This window comes from Podarcis melisellensis, assembly GCF_964234715.1.
Source record: "Podarcis melisellensis genome assembly, chromosome: 1".
Lineage (NCBI taxonomy): Eukaryota > Metazoa > Chordata > Lepidosauria > Squamata > Lacertidae > Podarcis > Podarcis melisellensis.
In genome coordinates, this window is record NC_138528.1 from 90,662,145 (window position 1) to 90,685,204 (window position 23,060).

The following is a 23,060-nucleotide window of genomic DNA, read 5'->3' on the forward strand; positions in this document are numbered from 1 at the left end:
AGTTTTTGAAGCCTCTGGCTGGAAATGACTGTGTAAAAGCTAGGTGCTATTACAGCTGGAAATTGTCAAAACATGATGTGATTTTGTTCCCTGTTGCAGATGCAGTCTCCTTGAATTGCCGTGTAAAGTAAGCCACTCTTGTGTTGAAAGATGCTCTCTCCCCCCTCTCTCTTTTTGCTATTGCAGGGAGCATTTCTGCTTTCTGGTCTGATAAAAGCCGTCTTGCCAACCTAGCTTGGCAAATTTTTCATACTGAGGTTGCTTTTGCATTCTTTAAGAGCAGCGACTGTGCTATAGAGCATCTGAAGATGTAAGCATTTTTTGGCACAAAGGAATCAAAGAGAAGTTATGATAATCATTGAAGGTTCAGAAATCCATGGGAAACCAGAAGAGTGCACACAGGCTGGGATAATTGTGTCTGTATAATACAAATGGAAATCTGTTTAAAAGTGTCTGGGAGTTACCAGGTGAATCTATTTTATTTTTTTGGTTTGTGTAAAAGGAGTCACTTATGTAGATAGCAAGGAATTTCTCTACTTGCATTTCCAATATTATATATTGAGCGGTGGAGAGGTGTATTATTTTTAATTACACGTGTATGTGTGAGTGAGAATTAAAAGCAGTTATTATCTGCTTCCTCTTCTCTTCCAGCAAGAATTATGGACAGTTTTCTACCAGTACAGTTGAGGTTGCATGCAGTTTTTATGCTCAGGTAACCAATATTTCTAAGGATCACACTGAATTATACCTAGTTTGGGGGCAGGGGCTGATTCAGATGTTGCACCACTTTTTATACTTGCCAGCATCTATAGTTGTGAGGTGGGCATAACATGTCAGTGGAGAGTCTATAGACCTCTGCTATACCATGGTCTCAAAGATTTCAAAATGTTAAAGTCTGTGTGCTTTCTTAGCGCACATTGTATGATGCTTATATGAACAATGAGCTTAGTACTGTAATACAAAAATGGCTGGAAGTCTTTCATGTGAGCATAGAAAGCAGTTTGTGAGTGCAGATGGTAATGTTTGAACTGGCCTTTATAATGTCACACAAGGTAGGCTTGATTTCATAGAATCATAAAACTCTAGAGTTGGAAGGGATCCCCAAGGATCATCTCGTCCAACCCCCTGCAATGCTGGAATCTCAACACGTTTCCCCATCCAATTTGAAACCATACCAGACCCTGCTTAGCTTTGCAAATGTGCTAGCAGTGTTGTTGCTTCACCACATTTGCATGCATTAACAAAAAGAAAATATTTAGTGATTTGAGACAATAAACATATACAAGTCAAGTAAACATAGCATGTAACCAAAGGGCCATGTATCAATAGTATTACTCGTAATGGCTTCACTTTTTTCACTTTCATAAGAGCTAAAGGGTATTACACTGACAGGTTAACAAATTTATACTGTTGACACATTGCAACAGGAGTACAGAACCTGTGATCACCCAGATGTGGTTGGACTGCATCTCCCACCATCCCTGACCATTGGGAGTTGGACTCCAACCAGCAACATCTCTATGTCTGCAAGTTCCCTACCCTTATTTCACACACTGTTTGGCTGTAGGTTAAGAAATTTCCTGATTATGCAGTGACCAATTACATTATACACTCAATTACTTACCTAGGCATTAGTATTCCTAGCAAGGCTTACTGGCCATGCCAGACAGAACTTGCTCTCTGCATGCCTATGATTTGGGAAGTGTACCAATTAGTTATCTGGGATGAGATGATCATTCAAATATAATGATCAAAATGAAGGTTACACAAATTGATTCTGGACAGGCTGTGCTTCATTTGTTTACTTGAAGTTTTGAAGAGTTCCCAATACATAATCAAGGCTGAAATCACACGCCAGCAGAACTAACACAAGTTGTACTGAGGGTATCTTCCTTCTCCAAGCCTGCCCAAGGACTAGAAAAAATGGCAAAAAGCTATGATTATGTTGGACTATGTATTTGACACTGTGAGCTACAGTGGAAATGTATACCAGGTTGGTGAGACATCACTAATAGCATTAAAAGCACAATCGCCTTGCTGCCATATAGTTTTTAATCAAGAAAGCTGCTAATGGTGGAACCCAATAGCACAAGTATTTCCCTGTTTCATACCGCAATATTGAAGCAATCTGAAGCATGTTTATTTGGGAGTTAAATCCCTTAGAATTTAGTGGAGCTTGTGTGTGACTTAACATGCATAATGCAGGATCTTAAGGTGCATTCTTAAGCATCTTAACAATATGATCCTAACAATGTTTCTTCATAAGTAAACCCCCTGAATTCAGTTGTGCCTAGTTCTGAGTAAGAAACCTAGGCCAGCAGTCATACTTGAAAATAAAGTTGTATTTAAATTGGTGGAACTTCATTCTAAGTAAATGTGTTAATCTGGGTGTCTGAACAAATGAAAGCACCCTATTAACATTTCATGGATGTGTTTCTAGTATGTCAATTATGCCAAGTTATATAGACACAAATCCTTGATGGCTGCCGAATGCTGCAGAACTCCTGCCCTTAGGCTCTCAGGCACTAATATTATTTCTTTAAAACCTTATTTGTGTGGCTTGTGTTTTTATTTGAATAATTTATATGCTTTTACTTTGAAGAATTGCAACTGGTCCCTAACCCTCATTTTTGGGTGGGCTAGCAATCAAAATAATGTCTTTTAAAAGTGGGTGCATAGTGAATGTACTAATAATGACTATCTAGAAGTTTTCCTTGGTTCTATATTTACTCATTTCTGTATTTTGCATTACACAACTCAAATTTTCTTAGTGATTCTATGTACAAAATTGGGGAGCTTGATTGTTGCCTTTTCCCATTTCAACACACTTCTGTTGGGCTGAACATTCTGGGTTGCATCCAGTCATACTTGGAGTACACCCAATGAGATCAATAGTCCTAAGTTATTGTAATGTCCGAGTATGACTTAGCTGAATACAGCTAACTCTCCTAAATTTCCCTGATGAGGTGCTAGTTAAGCCTGTTTTAGGGTTGCCATATTTCAAAAGGTAAAAACCGGGACACCCCAGATGATGTTGAGTTTTTTAGGAAACCAACAAAATTGTTGAGCTTCTAAAGGAAAACCCAAAAGTTGTTGAGCTGTCTTTTTATTAAAACACAAAAAACCTATGCTTTTTTGGTCTATTTGCCAAAGATCCAGGAAAAACCGCCACCCAGATGTCACTTCCGCCTTTGAAATCCTGGTAATGTCTGGGAAAATCCAGACATATGGCAGCCCTAGTTTTTAAGTACCTGCAAATCAGAACATTCCTGTGCCTGTATCTGGACTATGGATCTGGGATGCCTAACATTGTTCCCCTGTCATTAACAGAGCAGCCAAAGCACATTCTCACAATCTCTTTCATTTTATATGTGTATATGGCAAGTTTGGGAAACATGTGACCTTTGGACTCCAGCTAGGGTTGCCACCATTGGTTGGGCAAAATAAAGAACAGGTCGGGCAAAATACAGGACAGGACAGGGCGGGGGGAGGGATTGAGGGGCTAAAAATTACTTCACTGGATGCTGAAATGACTTCAAAGCAATCCATTACAATGGCACGTGGGGGTTACAGTGGTTTATTCAATGAAAACAACAACAAAAGCACTCGCCCTCTGAGTTTATGCACAGAGGCAGGTGGAACTCCTTCCCAATCCCCTCTGCTCTCCACTGGGTGGATGGACAGACCAGATCCATGTAACACCCCTCTTTCTCCAGGACTTACCCTCTGCCCGCACAAAAACCCTCTCTCAAACTCCTCCTCCTCGCCCCACCCCATTCTCTGCTCACCATCCCACAATAACTCTTGCTCTCATTCTCCATCTCATAGACCCACCCTCCCCATACAAACAACTGCTCAGGCTCTCCCTCTCCACCTCAAACCAGACCCACCCTCTGCTCTCACCGTTTTGAGGATGAGAATGAGCTTGAATACATGAAAAAAGGCATCCTGTCCAAACAGGGCAGGGGACACTTTTCTCCCCAAAAAGGACAGTCACATATTTCTAGGGACGGGTGGCAACCCTAACTCTCGCTCCCACCATCCCTGTCCGTTGGCCACACTGGCAGGGGCAGATGGGAGTTGGAGTCCAACATTTGGAAGGTCACAGGTTCTCTATTCCTGGCATACAGGGTAGCTAACTTGGTACCTTCAAGATTTTGCTATTGCTTCCATCATCCCTGACCATTGGTCATGCTAGCTGGGGCTGATATGTATAAGTTCCCAGATTCAATAGCTGGAGCTACTTGTTCAAGGACTTGAGGTAGCAAGGCTAAAAAAGACTGTGTGCTTGAGACCTCGTAAGAGAGTTGTTGCCAATTAGAAGAGACTGTACTCAATTTAATGGCATGCTATAAGGCAGGTTGTAAAGTGCTTCTGCCATTTTAGGGGTATTTGTGCAATGGGATATATGTAGAAGGTAATGTTTTACAGAACTATGATATTGCAGGGAATATCCATCCTAGGCATGGCTATCCTAGAAGCATTTTGAGGTGTTTGATAGCGTCTGGCACTTGGGTGTTTTTTTGTTTTTACTGCCATGGAGCAGTGGGGTGCCTTGTTGTATAGGATTCTGTGAGAGGCTGCTTGTTCTGTGGGGCTTAGAAGCTCTTTTATGGAGATGTGAGAGGCACCATGTGTGCGACAGAGATGCTTTTCAAAATAAAACTGCAAGGTGCCTGCGATTTTATAGTGGGGTTCTTGAAGCTGTACATGTGCCAGTCAGGTAGGCTGGTCTAACTGTAACACTGGGAAATGAAGGCTGGGTACACACCCTTGTTTACTCTGCACCCAGTGTGCTCCCAACAGTGGCTTGGGAAGCAGTGTACACATGACGTTTGCCACAATCCATATCTGTCCTGTTGTTTTCCTTATCAGGTTTTTAATATTCTGTTGGGAGCCGCCCAGAGTATTATTATTATTCCTTATGAAATACTGCATTTCGATGCACTTTCCCCACAAACTACCTTCAGCCCGACTTGAGGAAAAGAACAATCTAGCTGTGTTTTAAACCAGTAATGTTTACACAAAATAATGGATGCAGTCCTAAACTCCATTTACCAGGGAATAAGCTTAATTGAATTAAAAAGGATTTACTGCTGAGTACACATGGCCAGGATTTCAGTATAAATTACCAAGAAACTGCTGCTGTTTTCGTTTTTGTAATGTTCAAGACTGGAAGAGTTTCTAGAAAAAATAAATATAAATGATAAGCCAAGATATGTCCATAGACATATTAAACCAACAAGCAGTTTGCATGCCCACCCCCAGTGTTTATTTACAAAACATGAAGAAAAGCCCTGCCCCCTTCCAGGTATGTTAACAAAATCTTAACCAAGCATCTACATTCCCCCTCTGCTTTTCTCACCCCGGTTATTTTGAAACGATTACGAGTCAAAATGAGATTTGAAGCAGCGATTGCTCTGCTCAGACCTCAGGCTCTTAGTCTCTGCAGAGGAAGCATCTACTGCTACCCCACGGAGGACGCCCGCCGCGCGCCCCCCTTCCTATGCCAATTCGGATTAAACTACACCCTGCAGCAGACGTGTTAATCCGATACTTCTTCCCACCTGTTTCCTCGCCCGTTACCCAACGACCTGAGCCGCCGGAGAGACTACGCTTCCCAGCATGCACCTCGGCCGCTCCGCGCTCCGCTCCCGTGTAGCAGGATTTTCCCTGTGGATTGCGCATGCCTAGCCAGACGTGGCAGCAGCAGCAGCAGCCGCCAGAGCCAGCAGCTCCTCGTTCTGCCAGCGCGAGCGGCAGTCGGTGATGGGTCTGGCGGGGCGCAGCTTTGGGAGGACGAAGTGCTTCGCAGGGAGGATGTTGCTGCTGGCCCTCTTGGTAAGTGGCTGTTGCTGGGAAGCGGCTTCTGCTGCCGAGGGGCGTTTCGTGAAGGACGCGCGGGGCGGCGGAGGGCGGGGGCGAGCTGTCCGGGGCACTTGGGCTGGTACACTGGTTCTGCTGGTGGTGGTGAGAACTGGTGATTCTGGAGGCGCCGGGCTCCGTGTGTGCTTGTGTGTTTGCACACAGCTCGCCTGTCAAAGTGAAAGCGGCAGGCTCACATTGCTTAGGTGGCAGAAGTTAAAACTTCTTCGGCCTTTGGAAAGCGGGCGGGCGGGCAGGCGGGGTTTGTGTATGTATGTGTGTGTGCAAATACCTCACGAGAGGAGCCGCTGCTTGCAAAGGCTCGCGCTGCTTTCCTTTCCTTTCCTGCCTGCCACGCTTGCGAGAACCCCGTGGCCGGTTGTTGGTGAGTTGGAGGAAACCCGGCTGCTCCAAGGCAGGCTAGTTGCCGGCTGATTTATGCCTCCACTGCCACTTAACGCTCGGGTCCTTTATCAGTTCCGAGCTCAGGTTCTCCGGCTGCATGTTTTACATTGCTGTTTCTGGGATGATTATACAATATGTCCTGTAGAGCAGCACTGTTACTATTTCTCTCTCTGTCTCTCGAGATTCTACAGTAGGTAGGTGTAAGTCATTCCCCTACTCTGTGAGGAGGGAGAGTGGTTAGCTCTGGACTAAATTTTTGTGCAGAATATCAATCGACCTATTTCCTTTCCCCTTTTCTTTTTTAAATAGAAATAAAAGCAACGAACTGAATGTGCCGTGGTGAAACAAGACTTCTTCTGTAGTTCAATATTTCAGGGGTAAATAGAATGTAACTGTGTAATCCTATTCTACTCCGAAGCAAGTCCGTTGAGTTCAGGGAGACTTGCTCCCAAGGGAAGGACAGCAGCCTAAATACTGTTTGCTGAACAACCTGCTCTCAGAAAATGGGTTCAAGAGTGAAATGAGCACAGACAGGTCCTCTGCATGTTTACTCAAAGGATAAACCCCACTGGGACTCTCTCCCAAGTGCATACAGGCTGGGTTGCTACCTTATACATCTTGCAATTCTAGGTGTGGCTATTCTGAAGTGTGTCTTGCTGAGTAAATTGGGACTCATTCCCTAGTCATTGTGTTTAGGATTGCAGCCTTCATTTTTGTGAAAAGAATGAAAGTCACAGAGTTAGGAGATAAGATGACTTGAGAGATGTGTGTATATATAGCTCAGTAACGTATAAATATTTCCTTTTCAGAGGTGGGTTGAGGAAGGATGGAGGGTTGACACTTAAGGCTCACATGGGTGCTCAAATTCCTGTGACCTTGCTTGTAGTGCAATGCACTTATCATTGTTTGCTTTCCACTTCCCTTAATTCTCTTGTGTTTTTCCTACCACCGTTTCAAAACAGAAACATTTTTTAAAAAGTGTTTTTCCATTTCCACTGGAATTTTGCAGACTTCCCTTATGGCTCCTCTCAACTCTCAAATGCCTACTGTTATCCCAGAGAAGAATCTGAACTGTCTGTTGTCAATAATAAATCATTTCCATTTTTAGTGCTTGGAAGACATGGTTTGGGCTATCCACATTAGTCTGACATACCAGATTATTTTAGGTTTTGCAGTAAATGGTTTAAACTCAGACTTCATCCATTCATTGTGAAATGTAACTTGGATTCCTTATAGAGGATGATTATATGGATATGACTGGGTGGCATTAAAATCATGAGCTTGAGAATTCTCAGATCTCTGTATGCATAGGTACACTTTGCACAATATGAGTTCTCCTTGAATGTGCCGAGAGAAAAAAGAGAGAGGAAACCTTGAAGTTTTGGGCATTGAGTGGGAAAGCTTTATGATAGCACATTCAGAAATATCTAGGTATGGTATAATTTAAATGGATGCAGTACCACAAATGGTTTAATAACACTAGCTGCTAAAGTGGAGCTTTTTTCTGTGGTGGGAAAAAAGCTTTTACAACTCTTAATTGATTCTTTAAAGAGGCTTAACATGAATAAGTCAGAAGGTTGTTTAACATGAATGCTTGCATAAATACTTCTTTTCATTTACCCTGTGAAATTAGACTTTCTTCTTTCCCCTGACAAATAATCATAACCTAGGTAAGTTCTTAATTTTCTTAAACCTGCTCAAGTCAGTCAGATGTGGACTTCTGAAACAGAGTGACATTATAGCAGTGCATTAATTTGCCTACAACAAACAAAATGTATAATTGTGGTTGTGTTGCCATTTCCCCCTGCTCCCTTCCCCACCAATCCTTATTTGCAACCCCCACTCAACTGTCTTGGTGTGATGGACACAAATGCTGTGCCATTCATGGAAAAAGAGTTGGGTGGTTGGTTTTCACTGACCTCTTGCTTCTGACACACTTTTATTGGCCTTGAAGGAAAAACAAAAACTCAAGCAACAATGCCCTCGCACACAGGTGGGGGATTTCATGATGGAAGGGTCCCTTAATAGGAGTCCTGTAGATAGAAAACTAGAAATTTGGGGAGAAGGCTCAAACTGTGTATGTATGTATGTATGTATGTATGTGTAGGGAAGAGTGTCTATTCTGAAGTGGCACAGTCTATATACAGCTTTACTATCTCATCTGCTGTTTGGGATAATGCTAAATTAATTTCAACAGAGAAAGACTGAAACTTTTGGGCAAAGAAAGAGCCTGTGGTTATTCCTTGCAATGTTACTTTATTAGGTTAACTTAACACAAATGTGCATATGTCCAACAGGAAGTGTTATATGAATTTTGGTTTCCTGCTAAGAGTACACACTCTTCCAGTCAGCTTCCAGAGCTTTGCAGAAAGTCTTAATTGAGAAAGGATTTTGTTTAATCATTTCCAAGTGGTTGGTATTTACTTCCCACCTTCTTTTAGTATCACAGTTTGATGTGCCTCCTGGACCTGGATTCTACTGCTTCCCGACTCTCCTTTTCCTATTGCATGTGGGAACTGATTTTCCTGTTCTAGATCTCCCAAGTGTAGACAGGTTGCCCTATTTGTATGGTGGCAGAACTAATAATAAAATAAAGGTTTATTTTTCCTTATAAAAACATAACTACATAGATCTGAACATTTTGTTACCCAACTGGAGTCGCCCCCCCCCAAGAAAAGATTCACTTTTGCTTGTAGAATATAGTACTAGTATAGTTTGGTTTTGAGAGAAGGTGGGTTAAGCCTTCTTGAAAGAGTCAGAATGATGTAAGTTTGTTCCTCCAGTTTCCAACTTGTGAAATGCTTCTGGATATGGGTCAGTTTGGTATTTTGGGGTGGGGGGTGATTGATGGGTTGGATCCTATTACTATGTAGGATAGGAGTTGGATTTATCTGGACTTTCAGTTCCTTCCATCAAATTCTGGCAGAGGTTTTTTTTTATAAAAAGGTTGGCGAAAGTGGAGCTACTTGATGCATGATGGAATGGTGCTGTTTTTCGACATAGGGCGTCCACTATCATCTCAGATAGTCTTCTGTAATGGCTATTTTACAGTCCTCCATGCTGTTCTTTCATCCTGTATGTTTCAATGCCTGCCAGGTTCTGCAGTTTTTGTTAAAAAGATTCTCCTGTACTCTGAACCAGGAATCAATACCCTATCCCAATATTAATATTTGCTACTGATCTCTCTTCTTGAAAGGGAACATCTTCTACCTTTTCCATGTGCAAAATTCCCACTGTGGCCTTTTGTTTTTAGGATTGTTCAAGATCTGTTCTCAGACATGCAAGTCCTGTCGCTCTTCTCAGAACCCTTTTATTGCAGTCTTGCCCTTTCTGAAATGAGGTGAATATTACATGATAAGGTTAAATTACACAATGCTATTGCAGATTATCCTTATTATTCTCTATCTTCTTTGTCTAGCCCCTGATTTCCTTTGCTACTCTTATGCTGAGCTTAGGTTTGTTCAGCCAATTTCGCTCCAACAATGTATACAATTAAATGCTACTTCTGAATTGTACTGTTTTGAATTTATATACCTGTATTGGCATCATTTTGTAACAGATTTAGCTTTTTATAATTTAATACATATTTGATACTCTTGCTGCATATTGTACAGTGGTGCAGGTCCTGTTTGCAAGGCAGTAAAACAAATTAAATTGTTGCTATAAAAAAATCCTCAAATATGTGTATGTATTTGTAACTTTTCATTTACAGGATTGCACAATGAGTGCAATATTAAGTATATTCAAGCCTTTCCCCCTCCCTACTCCAAATTCTTGCAGGTTCTGAGGATTACAACTGGCAATTTAGGAAATGATCTGGAACAATTGTTCTCTCCTCTTCTTGTCCAACAAAAAATTGTGGCATGGGTGGGGAAGACTATCACTTATTGCCATGTGCTCAAGTGGGTGATCTGCAGCTAGACAAGCATTGAGTGACTTATAGTACAGTCCTGTCTGTATGGCTACTTAGACCCTCCTAGCTAAGCTATGCCACACAAGTGTTCAAGCTCCTAGGGAGGACATTGTAGCGAGTGTTCGAAATTCCTCAGGTGTGTTTTGCTACTGGCGCGGGTCCAGTTGCTATTACATGGAGATCTTCGGGCACCAGGTTGGTGACCACAGTTTAAACAACTCTGCCTTAGTCTATGGTTAATACCATTTCCATTTCCACTGTGTGTCTTTCTCCTTGCATACTGGCACAAGTGACTTATAAGGGCAAGCTACAGTCAAGCAATGTAGTTAAGATCATAGAATTGTAACATTGGAAGCAGTGTTAGAAACTGGGATATTTGCCACATGGCTCCTGGAACCTGGGTTACAGGTGCAAAAACATAATGGCTAGGTTATTCCAAGGCTTGCGCAGTCTTGCTAAGCCAAGGCTTGGCTTAACATGTCATGTGAACCAGGCCATGGAGTTTGCTTTCCAATTTGCTTAGGATTGCAGCTTTAGTTTAAAGTAGCATGTTATTTATGCACAGGATTCTTTCCCCCTTTATTGCTTCTTGCTTTTGTTGGTCTTTTGTTTTCACCATGTGGAAATATGCGTTGAGTGCTTGCATATAGTCTCACTAAAAGGGCATTATCCTACTGTGTTCTTGGCTTGAGATCATGTAGTTGGAGAAGCTAATTGAACTCTGAATATGACTGCTACTTCTACAGGAAAAAATATTTAACCCAAAAGCTTAGAATCTGACTTTGAGGAGCCTTAGTGCTCAGTCACTTCCATAATTATTGTGTGTTCTCCTGCTTGGAGTCAGGCCTTGAAGTTGTTTTATGCTGGAGGACACCTTCTGCCAATTAAGCTTTCGGCTATTTGTCCGATGTAGCATATAAAATGCTTTAAAAAGAAGAAGACACTAAACTGCAGCCTTCTTATTCTTGGCTTTCTTCTTCAAAAACAGAATGTACTTGAAGTAGAACTTGACAGTTATGAATTTTTCAGCGGGGGGGGGGAAGCTTTGTTTTGAAATGTTTATTCAAAGGTTTTTTTAACCTCTCTCTGAGGATGACAAAACACAGTAAGTCCTGGTTGCAGCACAGCAGATTTTAGTTTTAAGTTCTTGAAGTATCTCAGTAGAAAATAAACTGAGGAGTGGAATGGTTCCAAGGAAAGTAGAATCTGGAATCCTGGAACATGAGTCTGTGTGTATGTCAGGATGGTTTATATCTACTGACATCCTTCCAGTACATAAGAGTTAGCTAAAATGACACCTGAAGAACCTTTCAACTTTAGTTTAATGTCATAGCTTGCTTGCATCCATTCTTCCAGCAGACTCCCTTCCTCCCTCAGTGATGATAATCTCCCACCTCACCAATTGAACAGCAACTTGTTGTCTTGCTTCTTGAGCCCCTGATTTGGCAGAACATCTGTAAAGGAACTGAGGGTGTTCTCTTGTGGTTCTGCTGTGCTCTTATTAGATTCCTCTGACGTAGTTGCTTTGTCTCTCAAAGTGAGGGGAGATAGTAGAGTTTTCCCCTGAACCCTACAGGCCACTCACCAAAGATAAACACAGAAGCAAAGTACAGAAACTTCACAAGGATACACAGGCAACCAAACTTCCCTCGCTGAAGAAATAAAAGCAGCTGAGTAGTACAGACAAGAAGGAAAAAATGGCATGGCACAATGCAAAAGAGGTAAGAAGTTGATGTTTGCTTCTCTTTAAATGCCAAGAGGAGTGATGGTATTCCTGTGCCCACAATTTCCTTATTTTTCTATTTGAGTGAATTCATACAGCCATTTGAGGTGATGGCTGATGTAATGAAGCTATTACAATTGCTGGGTGTGTGGGGAGAGTGTTTCCCCAAACTTTGACATGTTCTGCAAGGTGATAAATTGCTTGCCTCCTTGTGTATGTTTCTGTGATTTTTCAAGTAGTGATTGTGATGTTGACATGTTTTGAGATTTGCTGGAGCAGCCATAGGTAATGTCTTCAAACATTTCAGCTGCCATCTTGAAATGGTCATGTGAACTTACCCACTGAATCTCAGAACTATGAACACACTTTTGGAAAGCCGACTGAGTGCTAGGAAGGAAGTTGACTCCTGAGACTCAAAGCTGAAAAACAAAGTGAATGATAGAGCGGCAGGTTCTGGCCTGGAAGAACCTAAAGTTCTGTAAACTATCACAACTATTTTAAAAGAAGTGTTACATTTTGAACGTGAAACATGCAAGTAGATATCATTGGCTACAGACGGATTCCAGTGGCAGTGCCAGTCTTCTTGAGTGACTGACTTAGAGCTTGTATGGTAGCCTCTTCATACAGAAGATATAGGGAGAATATCTAATGACCACTTTCCCATTAAGTAAAAAAGTACAAAGCGACCATGGTTAGGACAACATTAAAATATACTACTGTATTTTTCCGTGTATAAGACACCCCCATGTATAAGTCGACCTCTATTTTCTGAGCCCCAAATTAAGAAATAAATATTTTAAACACCAAACAGAACAACTATGATATTTTATTAAATATTCAAAACACCAGTATATTTAGTACTGTATATTTAAACATCAAACAGTGAGGCAAGCTGTGTAATGGCAGCTGCTCCTGTCAGCTCAGTGTAACTCCACTGTAGCTGCAGCTCCTGCTCTCCTGCCTCTGTGTTGCACTTTTGAATCAGTATTTATGGTATGTACCCTGTTTACTCCACGAGTGGCGGCAGATGCGAACGCTGATCAAGGAGCTGCGACTGTCAGAGCTGCATGAGTGAGTGTGTTGGGGAATGGGGGGTCTGGGTAGCCAGGGGGAGGCTGAGGGAACCGGGTAGAAGGGACAATGTCCGGAGTGGGGGCTGCTGGGGGGGGAGTACCAGACCAGGGTTCGTTGTGAGGCCAATAGTGAGGGGAAGCTGTGGGGAAAGAATATGGATGGCGGCATGTATTTATTTATATATTTAATTGCAGCATTCCATCTATAAGATGACCCCCAATTTTTAACTTCAAAAATTTGGGGGGAAATATCGTCTTATACACGGGGAAATACGGGAAACTGAGAAGTGAACACAGTTTACAACAATGCCTTCCACCTTAATAACCCCTTTACAAGAATGGTCTGGTTTAAAATGTGGGCTAAAAACCATTATATTAGTCAATGTATATCTGTTAAAAGTATCAAGCAAGCTTTCAACACTAATGACTGGGTAAACTAATAAAGGGTTTTGACAAATTGTGATAATAGTACAATTAAAATATTTTATTGTAGATTTCTTTATAAACCTTTCATGGGTTACCTTGATGCAACCAGAAAGTTGTGATTTAATTTAGAGATTTCCCTTTTCCTGCTGTAATAAATGGAAGACTTAGTTTTCTGGCTTTCAGTAAAAGTCAGACTGTATTTAGCTGAGTGTGGCCATAAGCTGGAGAACACATTTTTCATCAGGAGGTGGACATCATGAGTGTGAAAGTGAATAATAACTTTGATTTGTATGTATGGTTGTCATAGCAGTGACTGTCAGATGACTGTCAGACTGTCTTTATTTTGTGTTGATCACCACCTTTTCCAGTTGTGGGTTTAAGGTAATAATGGTCAGGAGCTGAGGCAGACTAACTAGAATGCCTAGGTTAATGGGGCAAGAGAAGAATGGGAACCTTGTGGCCCTCTATACTTGGTTGAACTAAAATTACTGACTGTTGACTATGCTGTCTGGGGGCTGCTGGGATTTGGAGTCAAACAACACCTGGAAGACTACAGTTCCTCATCCCCAGACTAAGAAGTAAGGAAGAAAAACAGAATTCCATTAATAGATCCTGTGAGTTAAAAGTGTAGGGAAAACTGTGCTGTTACCATAGTTATTCTCTGTAATTTGTAAAGTGGTGTGCTTGCCTACGAAGTAGGTCACTTGTACAGTGCAATTCTGTGCATGCCTTCTTGGAAGTATGCTTCACTGAGTTCAGTGAAGGCGATTCTCAGGTAAGTGTATATAGGATAGCACCCTAAATCACATTTTCTAATAAAGCCACAGTGGCTGTAAAGTAGTAACAAGCTCAAGGCACAAAGCAAATTTCTTACTTAATTAGAATTTGAACCCAGGTGTGTCAGGGATAAAGGAATCTGGATAAAGGAAAGATTTAGGTTATGCATCCTGAAGAGTATCTAAGAGCAGACAGGCAGTGAAATAAGCTAACTGCTTAAGGAGAATGAATATTGTCAACAATAGCTCTCAACATTATCTAAAATGTCAGAAATGGTTATTGGCTTTGTGTACGATCACAGAGGTGGATTTCACCTTAAAAGATTCCTTCATGCTTTGAAAGCTAGTAGAGAATGCTATGTGGAAAGTTACATAACCAGCAAGGGATGTTATGGTGCATCCAGTGATAGGAGCAGATGAGTTCATTTTTCAACTGTAAGCCAGAGTTCTCCATAGTATTTTGATATTGTCTAACTGTTGCATCATGGATGTGTGATGCAGTGTTAGAATTTTTATTTTGGAGATTGTGAAACACTTGACTAAGATGGTATGGAAGTTGTTGGTAGATGCAGGTTAGATTTCAGAAACGTGAGGGTCCCACTCCTTTGATGATTTACAAATTCATTCTAACAGTACAATTATCATAGTTCAATTCTATTTATATTTACTCAGAAGCAAGTGCTGTTGAGGTCAGCGGGGTTTACTCCCTGGGTCATGAGTATAGGACTGCATTCTCAAGGGCACAGGAGCTGCAAATTAATCTAACCTGACTTTATTTACAGAAAACAATGAGCATTTCAGTTCACTGAATAATGGGATCACAAATGGTAGAGTCTTGGTGGGGAGGGGGAGACAGAACTATGTCACTGCTGTCAGTCCTGCAAGAATCATTTCCTGCCTTGCTAGCCTTTTTCCACCTGGCCTGTGAGGACAGGGCCCTGACTGACTCCAGCTACAAAAACTAAGGCTGATGGAGAAGCTAGAGGCCATCTTTGCTGTGAGTCCTGCAGTTCTTGCTGCCATGGGTGCAGCCAGGAGTTTTGTTGGGGGGTGGGGAGGACTTTGTTAGAGGGGCAGAACCGATGTGATTGGTCAGTTAGTTAAGTATTTCTATTGTTTTACTTGATCTGGAGGGGGTAGCTGCCCCCACGGCTACACCCATGCCTGCTGCTCAGGGTGCCTAGAGGTGCAGTATTGTTTAGGGTTTTTTGGGGGGTGTCAAGTTTTCATTTTGGAGGTGCTTTATTTCTGCTGTTACTTGGTATTTAATTTTTTGTATGGTTGATGATAGACCGTATCATGACTTATATGGGGATTGTTTAATTTTATTGCATAATTCCTGATTATTTATTTATTGCTTAGGACTACTTTTGTTATATTTTTGAAATTATATAAATCTTCATGGTGTAAGCCACCTTGAGCATGGTTTAACTATGAAAAGGTGGCATAAGTGAGCAATGAATATGATTGTAAAAATGTGAAGATTTTAATAAACCCTAATAAACTAACAATTAAAAACAATGATCATTTCTAATTCAGGCTGGCAAATAACAACCTGACTGATCTACATGTGGCTTCCAGTTTGTTTCAAAGTGTTTGGCAGCTGGCTACATGAGAGATGACCTTTTCTGTGGTGGCTCCCAAATTCTTGAATTTTCTTGTGCTTGCTTGGCATCTCCATTGCGCACATTTAGGTGCTAGGCAAAGCCCACCCAGTTTTCACAGGCTTTTATTGGATCCTTCTCCTAGTTTTAGCACCCACCCAAATTGCTGTTTTTGTGTGTGTTGCCTTTCTCATTCTTTCATAGTTTTAATTTGATATGTTGATCCTCTTATTTGTATTTGTTTTGGAAGCCCCCATGAGGCCACCTGTCCAAAGGCAGAGAACTGGTTCTGCAAATAAACAATAAAGTACTGTGGTATGTTGGCAGGTGAGCTAGTGACTTCTGAGGACTCATTTGTGTGCCTGTTTTAGCTGCTGCTTCAAAGTTAGGAGTCTGTGCAGAGGTGTGTGTGTATGTGTGTTTTCCTCAGTGATGTACTCGGCTCCCTGAATTAATTGATGTGGGAGGGAAGCCTTACTTTGGTTGGTTGATCATGCCAACTGAATAGATGAAAGTTTGCAGCTGTAACTACATGGTGATTCCCTCAGTGCCAGTAGTATTCATAAGGACACTCTTCCCATTTCCACCTCAGATGGTTTTTCAAAGGATTATCATTACTCTTTTCCTTCTTTCTTTACAACGTATACCTGTTGTTCATAAGAGACTTAACCCCAAGAGCCCTTTTCTTTCCATTTATATACAAAACTAAGCAGAGAGTTCGCTTTTCAGGTGGCAGAAGCAACTGAGGCTGACAGTTCTCAGCTGAAATCAATGTCAATATTTCCTTTAAATCAGGATCCTTTGCAGTACTTGGTTCTGCCCTGAAGTTGTTTGTTTTTGTCTTGGAAGCCCTTTTGCCACTGATGTTTTAATGCAAGAGCGTTTCATGTTCCCAATTTGACGAACAAGGAATTCATTAAGTTGGCCTTTCAACACAAAGTGGTAACTTGTCTTGCAAGTTTTATCACGGAAGTGTCATCTTCATTCATGATTAATCAAGAATACCTTTGTTGGCTTCGCATTTTGTAAGTGCATTTAAATTTAATCAAGCAATCCGTCAATGAAAAGTCAGATGCCCAAGTTAACATTTTCAGTTGAATGACAGTCTCTATCATGCATTCTTCGTGTAAGAAATAAAAAAAAAATTTGTTTCCTTTTTTTTTAATCTGGACTGGGCCTCTATAGCAGTCAGTATCACAGGCTGCATAATTTCAGTGGCACTGTCTTATTGGGTGTTCAGGTGCTTGTCACCCACTTCCTTGCCCCTGGTGTTAAATGCATTGAGTCCTGTAGTTCTCTTGCAGTGACTATCATTATTGTGATGATGAAGACTCTTGAAGAACCATAAGCAACAGTGCTAATAATACAGTGTCAAGATCAAAAAATAACAATAAAAAGTGTTTACTGTGACTGATATTTTTGTTGAATTAGAAGGACTTTCTGTTGACATACCAGTTTAATCCATTTTTCAGAGATGAGAAGCACGGTGTAGATAAGTGCAAATTGGTAATGTTCAACAAGCCCTATCTGCTATTAAAATCAGTGCAGCAAAGTAGAAACATCTTGCTTGAAATGCACCAGCAAAACAAAGAATATTGCAGTGCTGTTCCTAAAGCTGTTTTTAGTTTTATGACATTGCGTGTTTTCTCCAATTTCTTGACTTCTGCCTGTTGGGGAGACTTCAGCCTGAAATGATTGAACTAGAATATATTGGCAAGTTTGATTCTATTAATTTAGAACTTAATTAAGAGCAGGTATTTCTCTCCCAATGTGTTAAATTAGCAAGCAGCCCTAGGAATATTGTATTAGCAGTAATTATCGCTACTGGGTACAGTCATTGGTATCTTATATACCTTTTAACTGGGTTTAGAAATAACACAAAAGGTCCCCCTTGTGTCAAGGTCTTCAAGCCCTGTTATGCTGTCTGCCAACTAAAGATACGGCTTCATAGATCTTACAAATTCCTGAGGCACCACAATGAATGGTTAACATTTAAGGTGCCACAAGGCTCCTGATTTGATTGAGAAGCCTGCAAGCCAAGACTTTTCATAAATGAGAGCACTGCAAAAGCTCTTGCCACAAGAAATGTGTTTGGGGGTCTTATTTGTGGAAATCTCATCTTGGTTGTAACATATTAGTTCCGTGTCTGACCACCGTGGTTGGTACATCACTGGTGCATGTTGAAGTACAGGCAACAGAACATTCAGTGCTGCGTGCACTGCATCTGCTACTCTTGTCTGGCACAGCCCTTGACACGTTATATTTTGTGTCTCTATAATATCCTCCCACTGCTTCTTGGCCTACAGATCCCCTCCTTTCAGGAATATAAGCTGTTCTTTGGGGCTTGAATAAAGCTATGCACGCATACATCTTTGACTCCCAAGAACTGCTGGAGTGTCTTGAGGAAAAATGTGTGGGGACTTAGAGAAACTTGTCTAAGTGTTGTGGATTTTTGTTGCCAGGTATATCTGCCTCTGGCCTGCTTGGAGAAGCTGCTACTATTGGGCTCTTACAGTACAATCCTATACATGTCTACTTGGAAGTACCGCTGAAGTCAGTGGGACATCTAGATAGATGTTTATAGATTTGTAGCTTTAATTTTTGCCCCAGAGCTTCTGGTCTCCTATGGACTTGGAACTTCTGTTGCTGCCAGGCTATTCTGCTCCTGGATGGAAACATGGATCAGCTACATAGCAGCCTGTTCACTCTAGAACAACAGAAGCACAAGTACACAAGCTCCAACCACTGGCATTGGCCACAGTAGGGTGTTTGTGTGTGTGTGTGTGTGTGTGTGTGTGTGTGTGTGTTATTTAGACAAACCATGCAGGACATTGCTTGAAATCTCACATTCTTTTAACTGGGTACCAATTTTCATGCTGTGAAACCTGGAAGTGGAACTCTGTGCTTCCAGGATACATCTGTGCCCCCTTATCAGATTCTACCAGCTACTTCTATGCTCTTCAGTGCTGGATTTTGAAAAAAGACCAGTTATGGAGATACATTTTAGTTAGTCAGGTTGAGGATTAGCTGTAGTTGTGGCTGTAACCTTCCCAACAGTCAGCATAGGCCACTGCATGATAACACTCCATTATGAATCTGCCTCAAGATGACAACCAGTTGGCTTTTGTGGCTAGCTTGGCTGCTCATTACTCTTCCTGTTAAATATTGGTAATTCTGATCAACCTGGAAGGGGAGTTATATGGGTTAATTAGTTATTATTGGTGCTGCATTTGAAGACATTGCTTCCTGTATATGTGCTAAGTATTATTAGGGGTAATTTGTTCCCATCACTGACTCCCATTAGTGTGTTAATATGTTCACCGAGTAGCTCTAGGCTTCCATGGAAACTAATTTCTAACATAATAATGTGGCATACGCGCTCTCTTTTTTCCCTCTGACTGTCCCTAATTGTTAAAATTATACAAATATATTCTTTTTACAAATGGTATCTGGAACAAATATTAACCAGAGTGCTAATGAAATAATATTGTGTTGAGTTTGATGTGGAATTGAATTCCGCATACGTAGAGAGAAGGAAAATTTAGTCAGCGCAGGTAATTGACCATATTACAATAATTTGTTAATTAGTAAATAGTTGTGCTGGCTTTCCTTCACTAAGCATTTTAAAATTGGCAATATGCAGCATAATTAATTGGCTACCCAGAGCCTTGAAAGAACTTGTAGCAACAGATACTATGGTTAGACATGTTTCCTAAACACCCCCCCCAAAAAAAAACGCCTTTCAGCATTTAACTACTGTGTATTCATGGGTAAGCTCTATTCAGTGACTCAGTGGCCCTGTAGTTGCATTATCCTTATATTACAAATGGGTGACTACTGGAAATGCCACTTTAAATAGAATATCTTTGCTGTTTGTCCTCCACATTGCACACATTATTTATTTAATACACTCATTTGCCGCCTTTCAGTAATACTTCCTATGGTGGTTTACAGTCTGACAGTCAAAATAGAATAGGAAAATACAGTAAAACATTTAAAACACTATAATCATTGCAATATAGTATAATTAATCAACATTGTTAAAATCAGCAAGCCCCCAAATCATCCAGCATAATACAGCAAGTACCGCCACCAGACCCCAACCCACAATATTGGCCTACATCTGAGGCCAAATTACTAGGCCAGAATATGGAAGTGAGTTTTTAAGGCCTGCTTAAAATTATCCAGGAATGGGGCCTGTCTAAACTGGGGTTTACAAATTCCATAAAGTAGCGAACTCCTTAGGAACCTTCCCATTTTCATATTTATTTGTAAAAGTAATAAGAAGTAATACAGCCAGTAATGCACCTTTGTGTTTTTCCTTCTAGCTCTGCCTGTAACTTTTATGTAAGTTTTTCAATTACAGCTATTTGGTACTATACCAGGACCAAAGTAGACCCCTTTAGGTCATTCCAGAAGTTAGCAACGGTTGTTTGTATCACAACCAAAAGGTATCCTATCATATTTTTATTTAGCAGTTCTGCGTCCTCACCCATAAACAAGCTTATCAGAGCTACTTCTAGGGCCCTTTTTGGTTGGTTGTTTGGTTGGTTGGTTAGTAATTTTAGATATTTTTCCAATAGCCAAAATGTGGACCTGGGTGCAGGTCCACCACATATGTTTAAGAACAGGCATGATCAAACTTGGCCCTCCAGATGTTTTGGGACTACAACTCCCAACATCCCTGACCAATGGTCCTGTTAGCTAGGGATGATGGGAGTTGTAGTCCCAAAACAGCTGGAGGGCCAAGTTTGGCCAAGCCTGTTTTAGAAGAACCTTTGTCCCCACACCTCTGCCAGCAAAGCATCAGGAAAAAAGGTACCCTTCTCACATAATTTGCAGCATCAATTATTTGCTAGCATTCATGGTGCTTTGTGTGTGTGTGTGTGTGTGTGTGTGTGTGTGTGTAAAGTAAAGTAAATTGTACTTCATATATGTTACTTTATAGTGCAGTAAACAGCTCTTAGACTTACTGCTTCTGTACACCATCAACTCAACTGGCCACTAGAAACTGGATTCATTCAGATATTGTGCCAAAAACATAGTTTATACTAACCATAGCTAAGGATCCACACTGTCATTTGACCTCCAAAATACAGGAAAGACAAGCCATGGTTAGAGCTACTTTTGTAGTTTTGCTTTCCAGTTGCTAAGCATGTGGCTTCATAAGTTCACTTCTTATGAAGTGAGCAGCAGCCTTTTGGTTCACAGCAATGACTATCACTGGTTTGTCAATTTAGACAAAAAAAGCAAGCCACAGTCAGCTCGCTTATGGTTTGCAAACCAGTTTCAAACTGTGGTTTGGTGTCTTTGTTTGCCAGTTTCTCACAAGTCATGGTTTGTGATCTGATACAGGTTCAGTCATAAAAATAAAACTATGGTTTGGTGTAACATCTGAATGAAGTGATTGTTGTTATGCCATGTATTATCAGTGTCTGGCCTCTTGTTGCCCAGCTTGCTACCACTGAAAGATGCCTTGGGAACCCTATCAAATGTCTTTTTTTCTGTCAGGAACTACAGTCTTATTCTGGCAGTAGGAGAGGGGGATTAGCCTCTTTAGAACATAGATGCCATATGCTTCTCTGTTACTTCTAACATATACTATGTAGTCATGAAATTTCAGGACAGTACCCAATTTTCCTGTTTTACTAGCACTAGAGACTTGCAGAACATAACTCTTTCCTCCTCAACCTTGTAGTAGTCCTCTGTACACCCTCCAGAAAGTTGGGCGATCTTGGGAGCAGATTTTGGGAGCATGATGGTGGAGGAGAAGAGCCTTGTTGCATGAGTGGAGTTGCAGAGCATTGGATGCAACCATCCGAGAGGCTCTTTTCATAACCCTGACAGAATGGTAAGGATAGAGCTACAAGGGACCACAAGGGCAGTTGCTTAGCAACCATTCCATGACCCCTGGGACAACTTAGAAATCACTGAGAAGCATATGGCATGTATGCTCTGGATAGCTTTTTCTTTTGCTAATGTTTCTAAGACCAGAATGAGATAAGTAGCCTTTGTCAGGAACATGGAGGCTTTTGACAAGGTATTTGTATCTTTAATCGTTGGCAGACCATGCAAGGGTGCCTCACAGAAAACAAGAAGCCAATAACTTAACTGGTTCGTTTAGTATAATGGCAACCAGCATGAGCAGGGTAAATGACTCCTAATTTATTGTTCTTTACCAACCTAAAACTTCTTTTTCGTCAAACGTTGACCCATAATATTTTCTGTAGCAGTCCAAGTTGTGGCTTTCCCACATACCCATCCTTGGTTGACTTTAGACAAATATGCATTTTTGTTCCAACAGGATTTTCCAATCAGATTTAGTGCTGCTAAGCTTGGCTCCATGTTTGCACGAGATTGTTTCCATTTTAGAATTGACGTTTTTTAATTGTGATTTTGTATTGTGTGCTTTAATAATGAAGTGAACTGCCTTGAGATGAGACCCAATAAAGGAATGGGCTTTTTTAGGGAGGGCTTTTTGCTCCCCAGTACTAAGAGATTTTGACTTACAGAGAGTTCTACAGTGAAACTTAGCAAGAACTGAGTTATATCAAAGCTAGACATCATCTTTGCTAGATAAAAAGCTGAGATTCTTATTTGAAGTGTGCTGTTTGATGTAACATACCTGGTAGACATGGCGTCTCAAAATGTATATGCCTTTTGATCACAATAGACAACACAGAATCTGGATGTCTCGGTTAAAGAGAATCCTGAGACTCTCCGCCTTCCTATAAAAAGGTGGTAGCTAAGTTGGCCTTCATGGTGTGTTTCAGAACTTTCCATGGTTAGGAGCAGGACTTCTGCATGCTTTGAGTTTCTTCGTTTGTTCTCAGTCTCTTTCATTTCATCCACATTCATGTTTTACCATTAGTATTCAATAAATACTTGTCAGCTCTCTACATTAGTGATGTCTGTGTGGCCCTACAGTTGCTGTTGGACTGCGGTTGCCATCAGCCCCAGCTGCAATGGTCCGTGGTAGGGGATGATGGCAGTCATCTCACCTTTCAGTGGGTGCCCTCAGGAGCTACTGTTCCACTCCGTGGAGGGATGTCTCTTAGCAAAACATTCACTAGTGAGGTCATAGTAGTACTTAGGATTAGGGTTTTGGACTGAGGAGTTTCATTCAGCTATGAAACACACTGAGTGATACTGGGCCAGTGAGTGGAACACCTTCCCATCAGATGTCAAAGAGATAAGCAATTATACAACTTTCTGAAGACATCTGAAGGCAGCCCTGTATGGGAAAGTTTTTAATGTTTGATGTTTCACTGTGTT

At 41.1% G+C, this 23,060-nt stretch overlaps 1 protein-coding gene across 3 annotated transcripts in view; it reads left to right on the forward strand.

Moving 5' to 3' along the window:
• The first annotated feature begins 5,709 nt into the window (after nt 1-5,709).
• Nucleotides 5,710-23,060, forward strand: part of PDIA5 (protein disulfide isomerase family A member 5) — a 140,374-nt gene continuing 123,023 nt past the window's right edge. For 2 of the 3 annotated variants that reach the window (XM_081925165.1, XM_081925167.1), the window contains exon 1: nt 5,710-5,841. In XM_081925165.1, coding sequence (XP_081781291.1) covers nt 5,770-5,841 — 72 coding nt within the window. In that variant the 5' untranslated portion in view covers nt 5,710-5,769. Of the gene's footprint in view, nt 5,842-18,816; nt 18,954-23,060 lie in introns of those variants that run through there. The other variant, XM_081925166.1, reaches the window with a different exon arrangement.